General features: G+C 36.3%; 1 protein-coding gene across 4 annotated transcripts in view; it reads right to left on the bottom strand.

Annotated features, from left to right (window-relative positions):
* The window catches only part of LOC136246495 (uncharacterized), a 37,238-nt gene that overhangs the window by 8,991 nt on the left and 11,776 nt on the right, over nucleotides 1-16,471 (bottom strand). For 3 of the 4 annotated variants that reach the window (XM_066037977.1, XM_066037974.1, XM_066037978.1), the window contains 5 exons: nucleotides 15,538-15,630; nucleotides 7,267-7,353; nucleotides 6,333-6,363; nucleotides 5,863-5,975; nucleotides 2,211-2,298 (listed from right to left, as the gene is read on the bottom strand). In XM_066037977.1, the coding sequence (XP_065894049.1) occupies nucleotides 2,211-2,298; nucleotides 5,863-5,975; nucleotides 6,333-6,363; nucleotides 7,267-7,353; nucleotides 15,538-15,630 (412 nt within the window). The remainder of the gene's footprint in view (nucleotides 1-2,210; nucleotides 2,299-5,862; nucleotides 5,976-6,332; nucleotides 6,364-7,266; nucleotides 7,354-15,537; nucleotides 15,631-16,471) is intronic. The other variant, XM_066037975.1, reaches the window with a different exon arrangement.

Genomic DNA, 16,471 nt, shown 5'->3' with positions numbered 1-16,471 from the left:
CCATTACACTTTGTTTTCGGCTATGCTCAACCCCAACACACAGCAGTATGAATCAATAACTGTTCAATAGGCAACCCTACAATCAAAATAGCCACTATGAAAAATACGGATGATTTCTGTTACAAAGGGAAGCCATGACATGCTACCACCAAATTGACACTTTTCACTGTCAACAAAGATGAATGGGACACAAAGGAGGACACTGGTAAGTCCATGAAGAATGTATTGTATGTACTGTGATATGCCAAAAGGCACCTCTCAGGCTGAAACAATGCCAAACAGTGAAAAAATCAAGCCCGTAGCCTTAGCTGTTATCGAGTTACGCTTGTCTGAAGGTATCAGGCAGTCAGTCAGTAGAAAATTTTGCTTAAAATATATATTTTTTAAATCCCGTAGCAACTTGCTGAAAACATTTCAAGTCAATCTAAAAGCTTGTTTGAGCTTAGTTTTACCTAACCAATGCTGCCTCAATGTCATCAGGGTAAATTAAGGCTGGTTGTTGGGTCATGTTATTTCGTGGGACACGCCTACTCCTTTCTGGTCCCTACTATACACTATGATAAACCTATCATCCTTATGTTTATCTCGATAATCTGATATAACTAGATAATCGCACAGCTCTATTAGGGTTAGACTACTCTGATAAAACATTCAGTCCTTATTATAGTTCATGACTAGGAGTATTACCATTTACTGGACTGGAAAACTACACTGAACTACTGGACTGACATATTTTTGGTTTTTACATGTTACATGGTCTGATTTGTTACGTCTTGTTAGCTAAAGGCCTTTATGTAACCTTTATCACATTACTAATGTTGAATATAAGCAGTGGAATAAGCAAAATCTCCTCTACAGCTCTACAATACATATATACCCCTTACCCTGTGTATAGTCATTTTGCAGGGCTGTGATAGCAATGATGATAGGGAGTGGCAATTCTAAAATGTTCTAACAAATAGCACATGCAAGTACGCAGCTACGGTAGGCAGAAAGAACTTTATTGTGGTGTGACAATTTTGTATATAAAAGAAGTTTAATGAAGATGCGTAGATTAATCAGCTTTATCTCAGATTGTACTGTATCCCAACGGTCGTTGTTATGTTGTTCAAGTATATCATTAGCAATTTGACAACTATCACATAGGGTTGAGCAATATAACGACATATCATTGCTGAGACGATAACTGTATCAAGGCTACTTTTACACATCGTGATATATCAAGTTTATGATATACTGTGATACAATTTGTTACAAAATAAAATGGCATTAACGATACTGTCTTATAAATGCAGCAAATCACATTTAGCATGAAGCTATTACGCAGTGTTTATTGCTTAGGGGTTGTTTATGGGATGGGTATAACAAATAGCTACAACACATATCAAAACTTGTACATATGAAATGAACATAACATGATTTTTCTAATGAGCATACAATATCATGATAATATCGATTATCGCAATGAATGCTTTCATGATATATCGTGGTGTACTTTTTTCATTATCGCCCAACCCTACTATCACAGCCCTTCAGTATTACTACACACAAGGATAAGGAATATATACATACGTAAGTACTGTAGAGCAGTAGTGAAATCACTAGAAGGCAGTTTTTTCCTTATTCCAATGCTCACATTCAGCATTTAGTAATGGCTAAAGGTTCCACGAAAGCATTTAGCTAGCAAGACTTAACAAATCCAACCATACAATGTAAAAATATGTCAGTCCAGTAATCCAGTCCAGTGAATAGTAACACCCAATGACTAGCAAGTGTAATCTTAGTTTCAAGTAAGCCCACAGTTGGCTATGTCCATATGGCAAAAAAACAAACAAAAAAAAAACAAAAAACAAAAACAGAATAATACATATCAATTATTTGGTACTTAGTTCTGTCAGTTATGTAAATGGATTACAGACTAGACACTCTATTGTATACACTACACAAGTATATGTACTAGTATCATCCATATTGTATTAGTACATACACACTCATGCACACTACTCCACGCCACGCATGCACACACACACTACACTACACACACAAAACACAGTACACAGACACACAGACACAGACACACAGACACACAGACACACACACACACACACACACACACACACACACACACACACACACACACACACACACACACACACACACACACACCACCTACAAACACTACAAACACACATACACACACGCATGCGTACCTGCTGGTAATTGACGTGGTTCAAAGTTAATAGGCGCATGTGAATATGTTTTAGATGTCCGCCTCGGTGGAGCTTTCTTTTGTTTCTTCTAAGGAGAGAAACACACGTTGTAACAGTTGATAATACCACTTAGACTAAGTCTACTGTAATGCATTAATCAGAGTAGAAGCCCAGAAATGTTGTACGTACTTATTCACATAAACCACTAGAAGAAATACTAGACCTCCTTGCAACAATTGCTATTGACATTAATAGACTATATAATAAAAGTACAGGAATTTTAAGTTCAATATTAGGGATCTAAGAAATAAAAAGTAGTGAAACAAGGAAGATCACATACACCTGAAGATATACCACTGGGCATTTATTTTAGTTCATACTTCAATCTGTATGTGTTGCTAAGCAAATAAATGTAACCTGAACAAACCACAATTTATGTACAGAAGTATCTTCTTATTGGTTCTATAGCCTATCGTGCTTTCTTACAAAAAGTCTCTTTTGAAAGCCTTTATTCTGCTCTTCATTTTCTTCATGAGGGACTTGCCCTTTTCGACTTGAAGAGATACGCAGAACTTTTCTGGTATCCTACAAGACTGGTGCTGTCATTTTGTTGGTTGCTACAACACTAGTACAGCCCACTGGGAAGGCTATTCACACCATAATATTATTCAGAAACGAGATTCACCTTATGTATCTCGAAGCATTGAAGTATACCTCATATCAAAGATTATCAGCCTGAGAGTTTAGTACACAGTGTGGAGAGCGTTTACACTACCATAATTCGCTTTATTTTCGTACAAAAAAAAATTGTTATAAAAATTGTCGTGCAAAAATATTTTTGTATGATTTATGTAAATAAAGGGTAATTCGATCTGGAGAAACTTTCGTACAAATTTTGCATACGAAAATTATTTTACAACGAAAAACAAGCAAATTACGGTATGTAAGTTTATACAGCACAAGTGCGGATGTGAAGAAATGCTTTTAGGAAAAAAAGTATTTCAGAAAACCAGGCATGCCCATAACTGCCCGAAGGGTAAACAAAATCTCTAGTGATAAACAAAATCTCTAGTTCACAAAGCATTCTAGGTGACAACTAAACTTTTTGAGGGTGTATGTCAGTTAATTAGTTTTTTAGCCAGACTGATGCAATGGACCTTATCCACATTGAAGTCACCACATAAAAATGGCAGTGATAGTGTTCGGACTTTGTATAGGGTTGTATTAGGAGAGTTAGTGTTTAGTTATGATAACATTTACATACTGCAGCAAGGGACAAGGTGAGGCATACATACTTACGTACTTACAAGACAAATGTGTGTGGTTTTATACCTATATCAAAACTTAGGTCTACAGTAGCTTTGTCTGGTGGGATTATTTTGTATTGCCACATCACACTGACTAGCTATTACCTTTATAATGGTTGCATGTCCTGAAAGCCGCAAACAAAGTTCAATTTGGTTACTACGAATGAAAACGTGATAAAGTCCCCACACTAACATGTCAATTAATTATGAAGTCAGTATGGATAAGGTCCATTATTAACTGACTAACACTTACATATAGGTATCTTGTTTTAATGCCTCTAAGACAAACGCCTGATTGGAAATGAATGTGGAACACTCTGTCCATGCTTGAATTTAATAGAAACAGTAAAGGGCAAGTAGGCATTAATTGAAAATTATGTTGATAACCAACACTAGCACAATTTGTGTTGTGCCAAAGTTGATGCCCATGTGAAATTGGAAGAAGTAGATCCCTTATCACTGTGAATTAGTAACAATGAATATACACAATAAATTAATAATTTGTAGCTGATTGCTCGAGCTCCTTGAGCTCACTCACTCAAGTTGCTGGGATACTTGTAGTATTTTTCTTATCGGAATTTGAGGGTGGTATGAGCAGTGTCTTTCACCCTCATGCAGGTGCAGCATTGCATTAAATTAGTACTGTAAGAATTTTAAGTTTGATTAAGATCAAAGAAATTTTTAAAAATTGAAACAAAGGGAGGTTGCCATTTATACTATGGACATTAAATCCCTAATTCAGTCATGGGTAGTGCAACATAATTTAAACTTTACAAAATATGTTAAATTACAACATTTACAAAACATATAGCCTAACCAGACAAGTAATGGCATGGTTAATTAATATGTGATTGTCTAGAACAAACTGTATGGCACCTGGTTTTTAGAAGTAGCACAACATCAACTTGTTTTCCTTGTATACGTTATTACGACTGGTGAAACCTGTCATACCACATTAATGCTGTCAGGCTTATTGTTTTCATCTGAACGTGAACTTCAACTAAATAGCAAAGTGGCCATCATGGTTATGTATGTTTAGCCCATTACACACCATCACAAACAAAGAACACTATGAAAATGACCTCTGCAATTACATAATCCAGTCACAACAGAAACCTCAGACAATACCTGTTACAAATTTAGGGCAGCCATCATGCTCTATTGTAAATTGACATGTTGCACTGTCAACAAAGATATGTAAATGGGAGGACGCAGGTAAGTCCATGAAACATGCATCGTACATATTGCAATATGCCAAAAGGCACCTGTCAGGCTAAAGTGAATAAAATAAAGTCTGTAGCCCTAATAGCTATTGAGTCTGAAGACATCAGTCAGTCAGTCAGGCAGTCAGTAGAATTCCATTAAATACATACGTGTACAGAAAATAGTAAATTTTGCAGCAACCTATTGGACGCATTTCTGGTTGTACTAAAGACACTGGCTTGAGGCAAGGTGTTATGAGGCTGATATCTGGTCAATATATATATTTTTTTGTGAGAAGTTCAAACCTCCATGATCCTTTATACAATGATAAGTACTGTAAACTTTGTCCTCCAATCAATTATACCTTAAATTTTACAAATTATCTAGCCTTTTGTAATTGCTAACATTATATTTGTTATGATTTTTTACTTCCAAATATGCCACATAAAATGCAATAAATGTACCAAAATAATGACAAAATGCACGACAACAGTAGAATTCAAACTGAAATTTGATTGGCTGAAAATGTAGTGTCTATCCCATTGAGCCACATGTATGCTCCATATAGACGATGTTCTGTGGTAATACAAAACCAGCAGTCATGCACCTATAACACTTGCAATACATAATATGTATTTATGTAACTAGATAGTAACAGGTAGTGTAATGGGCTTGTTTATATACCAGTACCTCCTTTCTATGATGTAAGTAGCGGTTTAGGAATTGTAGTATAGACTTCAAAAAAAAAAAAGGTACGACGCATGTAACTTAATAATGAAGGAAGGGCTTAAACATTTACAGATTTTTTTATTATTATTTAATGTTTTTTTTTTTCCTTTTTGCAATTTCGTAAATACTCCAACCATTGCGTATAAAGCATTCTACTGTAAACTTAGGTTTGCACAAACATATGGGATTCTTGGAGATCCGGTCACATTTGTTCAAATAAAAACAACACCCGTATAGAGCTACTCTAATAGAGTACACATGTACTCTCACAGAACAACAGTTGACCAAAATAAAAGTCCTTTCTTACAAAAGGTGGTATGAACACATCACTACTCAAGATGTGCATGGATCCATATCAAACTAAAGCACAGCTGCTATCCCAATAAATACACTAACTAGCACAACTACACTACCAGTTGCTCCATGTAATGTAATTCCATTCCTGCTTGTTCTGAAAAAAATTGCTTGGCATCAGTTGTAGTGTTACTAGTTTGTTGACTGACATCATCAGGACCTCGACCTGCTGCTGTACAATAAAATATAAAGAACAATTATGTTAGTACATAGCTTGGATGAATGAATTACTGAACAGACATACAGTACACATACACATAAATACTTTACCCATAGTAGCTACATCATAATGTACATATAGTAGGATCCCACAATTAGGACACTTTTAAACACAGACACGTGATAAATCAGGACACATGTCCATGGTCCCAATTGTATTAGTGTGTACAGACTGCACATATTTAGAATACTTCTGTAACGAGGGTACTTTAGCATGGCCCCAAAAGCATCTAAAACACAAGGGGATTTATTATGTACATACACACACACATACGTACGTCTGTACAGTGCACGTAGCAAACATACATACCATGGATTCCAGCAAACAATAGTAGTTTAGTCTGTAAATACCAAAAAAAGCAATCATTTACAAACATACAAATGCTGCAAATGTTACCTCCATTCATTATTCAGTCATATATGCACATATGTATAAGCTCACTGATTCTACTATATCATACAGTGTAGAAATATCAAACAGTATGGTAGTACTATGGGATAACCCCAAATGACATGTGCCACTAAAATGCCACCTTTAAATCATCTTAGAGACATCTTACGCTACTAAAATCACCTTAACAGAATAATATTAGTCCATCTAACATCAAATACAGCATTAAAACTGAGACAACACTTACAGGTGGCTCAGAGCTCAATATAACTGATAGTGTTTGATATGTAATTTTGATAGACCAAGACAAAAGTGATAGGTCATTAATTTTTAGTTGGTTAGTCACGCTGCATGGTGGATCTACACTGGTATACGTAAGTGACTGCTCACTGTATGAAGCACACTCTGTGAAATGTAAAGTATGAAATATTTTGCTGAAATCTGTAAATGTTTATTAAAAATTTCAACACTGCAAGCATCAATATAAAGTCTGTAATTATAGTTCATAGCTCTTCAAAGGAAATTTATTGCCTGAGATTGAATTCGGTGGCAATTATGAATGAATGGACTTGTAGACAAACACAGTAAATTGTGTAGCTTATGTGGTTCTAAATGTTTTAAGGAGGGGACCCCTCCTAATCTGGACATTCCAAAGTATTCCTTAGCACATAAACTGACCATGACAACTTGTAGTGCCAAAGTATCCTTAAATATAAAGATTTCACTGTACACGTATGTAAGTATAAGCTAAGACCAAAATTTCTTATGTAATTTCATAAATGTATCACTGGAGAAATTTAAAGTTGGCATTTCTATACAGGTGGCCACTAAGACAGGTTCAACTGTATCTTACCCTATCTGTTAATCCCATGTGTATTTTCCTCTCTATGATTTTATCAACTTGTTTCACCCAGTCCAACTTTTCATCCAGCGTATTTGCCTACAGAAAATATGTTACCATACTAATACATCTTGTATGTATACTAGACTGGGAAAAGGCAGTGTGGTACTAGCAAAGCTGTTTAACGTTGATGATGTCACTGGATAATGTGTCCCAAGAGTAATGGAAAAGCTCAGAACACAGAATACGACTGTACTTCATGGACACTACTGGACGACGAGTACGGTAGTTAATGGATGCTAAAGGTGGAGTGTGCATCTACAAAATTTAAATCACCCATTTAGTGGTCACAAATAATTGACAATAATCGGTACATTTAAATCCACTCTTTAAACACGGTTGTAAAACAGTGATTATTCCTTCACGCAGCACACATGTTTGTGTAATTGACATTATATTAGTATTAAGCTAAGTGAGTTACTATTGATACACAACAAAATGCGTTACACCAAGACACCAGTCACTGAATTACAGTGATTCCCTCTAATAGCGCTTAAACAATAGTGTGAAATATATGGGAGCCAATTATCAGGTATTTAATATTTATAGTGTTTTAGAAAATCTCTAATCAATTGATTGGTTATTCAGTGCAAGCAAACAGTACTAGGTAAAGGGTGTTAATGGACTATGTTACTGAAACTTACTGTAGCCACAACAACAGGCAATAATGGTACACATCAAGATGCCACATAAATGCTAACATGTTCTTCACCTTGTGACCTTCTCTTAAACAGTGAATTCAATAAGTGGATTTGTTAATGATATGTCCTCATTCCATTACATTTATGCCAGCCATGATTCACTGCTACAGTTATTCCGCCAAATATACTTACTCACAACCACAAGTTCCTCTTTAGCAAATTAGCATATAAAACATTGAAATCACTCAAGTTAAATGGCTCCACACTGCTCGCTTAAATTTACAAAAATGTTGGGCATTACAGCACTATCACCTTTGCTGTATTTCATTCCTTCCAATAGGCAAATAAAAATGTACATACATTGTTCATACATATGTATAAACACACATGCATATATGTGAAATACTGAGCAAAAACTGGTTGTTTTGGCACATTCCTTGAATTCCATCTTATTGCTTATCTATAGTAACAAAGTAGTGGAAAGCCAAAGTTTATGATAAATGATCTTGGAGTTATTATAGCACTAGACATTGGGAACAGTAATAATTAGTTTGATTTGTACAGCAACAATGTAGCAAATAAATAAATCTTAAATAATTTATCATAACTCATGACTAAAATAGGCTATGAAGCTCACCATGAACTGACAAATCCATTAGGGGTATAGTGCTTTCCCTGCACTCCTCCATATGGACAAAGAACAAGGCTGTTTCAACTTAGCAACTACAATAATAAACTTTACTTTAATTCTACTGCATCGCAAATCAGCACCCATAACTCACATGCCATTTGCTGTACAAAGATGGAACAAAGATTTTCTTACTCTCAATGAACAGGCAAGTCCATTGGTATATTTTATTGATTTGAGCTTTGTTTCAGTGCATAGCAAAGCAAATAAAACGTGCATAATTTTTTTAATGCAACATGTGTATTTTTTATCCAGTATACTGTACTTTATCATGTTCCCATGGTAAAATAGATTTTAGTGAAAATGACCAGTTTTCTCTCAGTGGATACAAAACATTTGAGTTTATACAAGTACACGAAAAAATTTGGAATTTTCAACTAGAGTAGGGACCATAGCACATCGATAAAAAGTAATGAAAAAAGTTGGAGTAGTCCATGATATTAAATCACAGCAAAACAATAAGAAGTGTTATAGTTTGTTTACTTTTTATGTAAATAATTTTATTATGATTGGTGAATCCCACGCATACCGCATCTGAAATGGTGCCGCACACTCCAGCTGTATCAATTATCGTCTGAAAAGTGAAGTATCCATTACGTTTCATTGTCAGCTATGTTCAACCCGTTACACAGCATTTCGAACCAAGAGCTATTCCGGAAGCACCTCTACAAACTACGCATACCAAAAGAAATGGTGCCGCGCCTCAATTTCATTAATTGTGACCGGATCTGCGAAAACCCGATATAATGGCTCAAGCCTAAATTTTCAGTATAAGCCATTGATTTGCAATGGGTAAAATATTTGCATAATCAAAAAAAATTCGTAAAAGTTTTAAACGCTTTGTTCTTTGTGAAGGAAGGGTCCTATGATACAAACCTGGATATCATCTTATTCGCCTACTCAAGAGGAGTTCAAAAAGTTTTGTTTTGTTGCAGTAAACTAAAGGATATGTAAGTTATGGGCATTTGTTTACGTCACATCGAAATGATTGTACGCGATCGATTTTTCTTCACTGATTTCATCTCTGTATGCAGTGACGAATGGTAATAGAAGAACAAACTTACCCAGTAATGGACTCCCCTATTCATGGCGAACATAATGGTGCAAGTTGCAACTCTGTACTGCATTGTATTTGTAAGTTACAGCTGTTTTTGTAAGCGCATGTAATTTATTTTCCCAATACTTGCTGTACAAATCAATCTTTCTGTTGTTGCTACTTTGTAGGGCTGTAACTCCAAAAGTTGTTGCCATATGAAGCTGAAACTTGGCCAGAGCATACACTTGGCTAAGTAGATTATAAATATTCAATAATAAAGAATTTGAAAAATGCACCATTATGTCGGGTTTTCGCAGATCCGGTCACAATTATCATCTGAAAAGTGAAGTATCCATTACGCTTTGCTGTCGGCTATGTTCAACCCGTTACACAGTAATACGAATCAAGAACTGTTTGAAAAGCACCTCTGCAATCAATATAGTTACTATAAAAAATACGGACGATTTCCATTTCGAAGGGAAGCCATCACGTGCTTGCGCCAAATCGACACCTTTCCTTGTCGGCAAAGATGAATGGGACACAAAGGAGGACACTGGTAAGTCCATGAAGAATGCATTGAACGTACTGCGGTATCCTAAATCGCACCCGTCGGGCCGAAGCAACGTTGAACAGTGAAAAAATCAAGCCCGTAGCGTTAGCCATGATCGAGTTACGCTTGTTTGAAGGCATCAGTCAGTCAGTTACTTACTTACTTACTCAGTAGAAAATTCCGTTGAATAAAAAAAAAATTAAAATTCCGTAGCAACTTGTTGAGAATATTTCGGGTCGATCTGAAAGCTTGTTTGGGCTTAGTTTTACCTCACCAATACTGCCTCATCATCATCAGGGAAAATTGATGTTATTTCGTGGGCCACACCTACTCGTTTGTGGTCCCTACTATACAGTTACTATCGTACTGTATGATACTGTATACATTTTCCCTCTATATGTTCCAGATATTTCAGTTTCCTCTAAAAAGGAGGAAATTTTTTTAAAAAGCGAATATGATTACCGATGAACAAAAGCACAAATTTATTATCCTAGGTTTCATACAACCACCTGAAATATTCAGTTGTGGGATTTAGTCTAAGCATGTTATCAATATCATTTAAACATTAATAAAAGTATACGCTTTGCTAAGTAGCAAAACAGTCTATTGAACAAGGTGGGGTACTCAACAGTAAGAATATTTTGTGATTACTTTTGTTACTAAAAATTGCATGAAAAAGTTACACTTGGTTACTACCAACAGGTTTATTACTTCTGAAAGCTACTGGAGTGGGATAAGCACTGTTTAGAGTGAAACAAATTAGCCTATTAAGTCCTACACGGCCCTCTCTATGCCACAGCATGATTGTGTAAAGATTGATACAGAATATCTTTGTTATTACACAGCTTTCACACACATGCACACACACAACCACTAGAGTTAAGACACCATGCACACAACTGCCCAGTTTCTACTGTACTACCACAGGGAGCTTGTAACATGCAGGTCTTTGTGCAAACAAATTTATGCACAAAATAAAACCATGCGACACTTACTCTCATGAGGTCATGTTTTACCATAGCAATTTTAAGGCATGAATAACCATGTGATCAACAAAACTCAATGTGATAAATTATGCCACGAATTTTATTATTGCAGAGAATCCTAAACACAAAATTAAGGTTCTTGTAGTAAGAACCTGCTATATACAGTATATCTTGCATGGTTATGAATACCTCACAAGACTGTAAGCCCATATGTACATGAGCTTCAATGCATATGTAGAAGAGTACTCAGAACAGCATCAAGGTGTTAACTTATCCATTACAAAAAAAGCAGTAATTTATTTGTATACTAAAATGAAGAGTCAATAACTTACATATATGGGTAGCTTGTATACAATCACTGGATGGACTGGACTACTGGGCTCAGGTATTTTCCCTTTTCTACCAAATAATAGCTAGACAGTCAACATTCACCACTGAATTTAGTTGACCCCATGACCATATTTTGTATTTAGGATGCAGGGTTGGAACCAGGATTTGGGAAGGAGTGGGGAAGGGAGGGGTACACCAGGATATTAAACTTCTGGGGGAATGCAGAAGCTAAAGTTATTGCATATGTCTCCGGAATGAATATTTGATGTAGAGTGGTTTTATGCAAATAATACTGCTTTCGAAGATTCTCAATGTAGTCAGTAGTGTTAAGTGTAGTGACTGTTCTATTACAGTATTTTACTGACTGCTCTATTAGAGTATTTTGTATTTTTTTTGTTTGAGGAGGGAACCCCCCCCCCCCTTGAATCCGCCACTGGGAATGTGGGATACATGGTTACTACAACACTAAAATTAATACACATGTACTGTATGGTTTGTACTTCATAATAAGATGAGTGGTAGTCATACGATGGAAGTTATTCCAAGAGATTTGTTATGCAAATTGCACACAATCCTAAGATGAACAGGCTGTACCAAGTAGACAGGCTCACGTGCATATTTTACATTCAATGTAGCAATAGCTACAACCACTTGCACAAATATATGCTAAAAAAAACTGAGTCCAGTAGTCCAGTCCACTAGTCCATACAACTATTTAAACTATGGTACAGTTCATTTACAGGTTTACTAAATCACTTAGTCACCTGACATGCTCACCTACACATGTTCATTTAGTAACCCGCCCTCAAGCAATTTTGTACATGATAAATAATTATAACACAAAAGGCACACTGCATTACTTGATAATACTGTAATACTCTTCTTCTCCGTGTTCCACAAATAATTATGAACAAATAGTAGACTAAACAGCGTTATGTACTGTACGTTGCTCTAACTATTACTTTGGTTACTGGCCGAATAATTATTTTTGTGGGCGCTGTAAGGACTTCAGGAAGAAACTGTTCCATTGTTCTGCATTGTTCTTTCACTCCACACTCATGCTCTGGCTATAAAGGTATGTACTTTAAACCAGAGTTTAAATAAGTTGTGACACCGCGACCAACACAATTTAGTAACCCCTCTGGCCCTTAGTAGTGCCCTTGCTTCGCTCGGGACGCTACAGCCTCAGATTACTAAATCACTTAGTTCCCTTGGTCTTGGTGTATAACTATTATATGGGTAAGAGGCAAAAAAATTATTTATGTAACACTTTCACACCTCAAATCAAAGGAATTCCAGAGGATACAATTTGCCTTGTTTACAGGGAGACAACTAAATGTGCACCAATGAGATGTATCGTGGAAAGTAGTTGCACTTCAAAAGAGCAAGCCAATTTCATCAAAACAAGTATAGCCTTTATGTGGATGAGGTATGTATAGTGGTACCACCCTGTTTGTTTTATAAAGGCTCAGACTGAAATTGATTTTGGGAATAAATTAATGCTCACATGACTACTATTATGACGTGAAGTGGTGCCACAGGAACAAATCAGATGAAGGCATTTCAGTGCCCTTGTCATTCTATGAGTTGGGAAATGTTAGCAAAAGGTGAGAACTAGTCACGGACCACACCCAAATTACAGATAACCACTCTATAATGAAGCTTACCACTTTAAGTCTTTAGTATACATTGTAATTAGTCTTTAAACAATGCGATAGCATTAAAACACTTGTAAATTCCCTGAAATTTGTCCAACTCGACTTTTTCAGTCATATCTTTAGGAATTCCATTCATTATAACAATCATAGTTACAACGTTATGTGCTGCCTAGCCATAATCGAATGTTTCAGGCATGCATTTATATAAAAAGAATCCAGCGGTTGCACTCATGGGTGATCACTCACCAGTACAGGCTATTAGCCTGAAACAAAAGTGTTACATATCAAAACATACGGTAGTGTGTCGTGCAGCCCAAGAAGCCGGCGCACAGCACTCGTGAGTATATTGACAGGAAGAAAGAAAATGCAATTTTCGCACCTCCGTAGCTCTGTGCTGCCTTGATGAAACAAGACGATTTTTGCTATGGACATTCCCTCCAACTTCAGTACTCCACATTCCACAATTTAGCGAAATTACTTCAAGCGTTCCCGAGATATGCGACTTCAAAAATTGGCTTACTTTCTTCGTCTTTTTTCTCTTCTTATTTTTCTTCGTGTTTTCGCACACTCACAAAAACCACTATAAAACGCGAACGCAATATTCGATTGCCTTGAAATATGGCACACAGAAGGGTGGTATAAAGGTGCATCTCTGTACCAACTTTGGCTGGAATATGATAAACAGGCAAAGAGGTATGAGCGATTATCCACGAAAAATAACACCAACATGTTGTCATGCCTACAGGGTAAACCGCTTACGGGAAGAAGCTGAAAATCGGTGGGTGAATAGGTTAACTATTGAACCTCAAACCTTTTGTGGTTTGAAAGAAATCGAGCTAAAAACCAGGAAGATACAATGAAAAAAACCAACAGTGTGCAACAATTACGCAATCAAGATTAACTTTTTAAAAAATGACTACCTTCCACGACCACCAGAAAAACTGCTTGGGATAATACTTTGAAATTCGCTGTACAGGTGTAGAAATCATCTTAGAGAGGATCTTCAATGGTGTAGAAGAATCAGCCTTAAAGCCATGGAGTTATAACACAAAATCCAACTTGGTGTAGCAAGTGCAAGATCGAGATACTCTAATAGAGCAGTCACCCTAATAGAGCAGTCACCCTGAAAAGAATTCAAAAGATCAGCTAGAAACAAGTAACCTGTATAGAGATAAGCTACAAACAATTCACCATGTAGAGATATCAGCTAGAAAAAGTTACCTCGTAGGGAGTTTAACTACGTAGTTCAGCTAGAAGAAGTCACCTTGTAGAGAGTTCAGCTACAAAGAAACCGCCATGTAGAGAGTTCAGCTACAAACAAATCGCCCTGTAGAGAGATCAGCTAGAAGAAATTAACCTGTACAGAGTTCAGCTACAAAGAAACCATCATGTAGAGAGTTCAGCTACAAACAAATTACCCTGTAGAAAGATCAGCTAGAAGAAGTCACCTTGTAGAGAGTTCAGCTACTAACTAGCGACCCTGTAGAGACATCAGCTAGAAGAAGTTACCTTGCAGAGAGTTCAGCTACAAACAAATCATCCTGTAGAGAGATCAGCTAGAAGGACTCACCTTGTAGAATATTCAGTTGCAAAGAAACCATGCACCATGTAGAGTTCTGATCTAAAAAACCAAAAATATGTCAGTCCAGTAGTTCAGTGTAGTTTTCCAGTCCAGTAAATGGTAATCTAATCCAAAACAGCCAAGCTGTAAAAAAAAAAGAGTGCGGCCCTGAGAAAGGCTATGGTGAAAAAAGGTGTGAAATCAAAGGTAGCGGCCAAGAAATGGCTGTGATGGTAGGTTAATGGTAAAAATTTTAATAACGACAATTCAGGTGAATTTTGTACCAAGACCAAGCGGCATCAAAATTCACCTGAATTGTTGTCATTAAACATTTTTACGATTAACCTACCATCACAGCCATTTCTTGGCCGCTACCTTTGATTTCATATCTTTTTTCACCATAGCCTTTTTGAGGGCCACAGTATTTTTTTACAGCTTGGCTGTTTTGGATTAAATTAGTTGTAACATGGACACTTGGGATTTGCCTGATATACACATTATGCCGGCAGCCTTCGGACTTTGGGCATATATATCAGGAAAATTCCTCATGCTCATTTTACAGCTATTACATACACTGCAATAAACAGAGATTTGTTCAATTACTCTAATAGAGTTGACAAAATACTTTAACAGAACGGTCAATTTAATGTTAGATAATTGACTCTCACTCTACTCCAACTCAAACAGTGTTTAAACATCAAAAAAACTTATTATCACTTATCATGATGACGTATTGTGCCACTAGTAATATGTAAATGTTATGGGTCACTTACAATGAATACAAAGGCTTTATCTCTGGACACATCATACAGCTCAAAACAGAGAGGAAATCTTGCAATCCTTCCATCTGTTTGAAGATCGTCCACCTATTAGAAGTTTAAATAAACAATTTGGTGCTATGTATTATATTTTATTGTAATTTCATAATTACAGTTGCTAAGGAAAGGTACCTTCAACCACAAATTCTCAAAGACCTTCTCAGCTCAAAATATTGTACATGTATTATGCACGTTACATGCAACCTACAGTTAGAATCTTCTGAACATGTTATTGGTATTAACAAGAGTATATAATGGGGGAGCAGATGCAGATACGGGGGGTCAAGGGAAATTTTTTTAGTATACCAAGATCGAGATACTCTAATAGAGCAGTCACAGTATTAGAGCAGTGTGTAGTGAGCTACATATTTAAAGATTTTTATGTACTTTATCAGCGATAAATGCATAATTGGTGAGGTGGGCAGCTATTGCGTTGGCTGTGACCTTTTTTTTGGTCTCACCTTACCAAATCAGAGTGCCTCAGTTCATTATGACCCCCTTTTCCATAAGTCTGGGGAGGGAGAGTGTTGAACTGCGCTATATACTGTGAAAAATGAGCCCGTGAAATCATTTAAATGACTTGATTTGTGTTGATTGGTGAGTAACTATAACTATCGTATGACTATAAGCATGGTGGGCATGCAGACAAGTTACATGCATGTATTGTTACTATGGTTATCTAATGGTTACCACCTTGCTACGTACGTACGTATTGTTGACTATGTAATGTACTTGGGAACACCTACAGCATGTAGAAACAACAGTTTTGACTAGCCAAACTACTTCTCACTGTTTTATTCTGTATTTATAATCTAACAACCAAACCTTGGTTTTCATTATGGGATTCTACATGCAGCACACATGTATACTACAACATGTACATATGCAC

The sequence above is a fragment of the Dysidea avara genome, chromosome 2 (genome assembly GCF_963678975.1).
Source record: "Dysidea avara chromosome 2, odDysAvar1.4, whole genome shotgun sequence".
Classification (NCBI taxonomy): domain Eukaryota; kingdom Metazoa; phylum Porifera; class Demospongiae; order Dictyoceratida; family Dysideidae; genus Dysidea; species Dysidea avara.
Note: the sequence above shows the minus strand (reverse complement) of the source record. Positions and strands in the feature narration are given on the sequence as shown.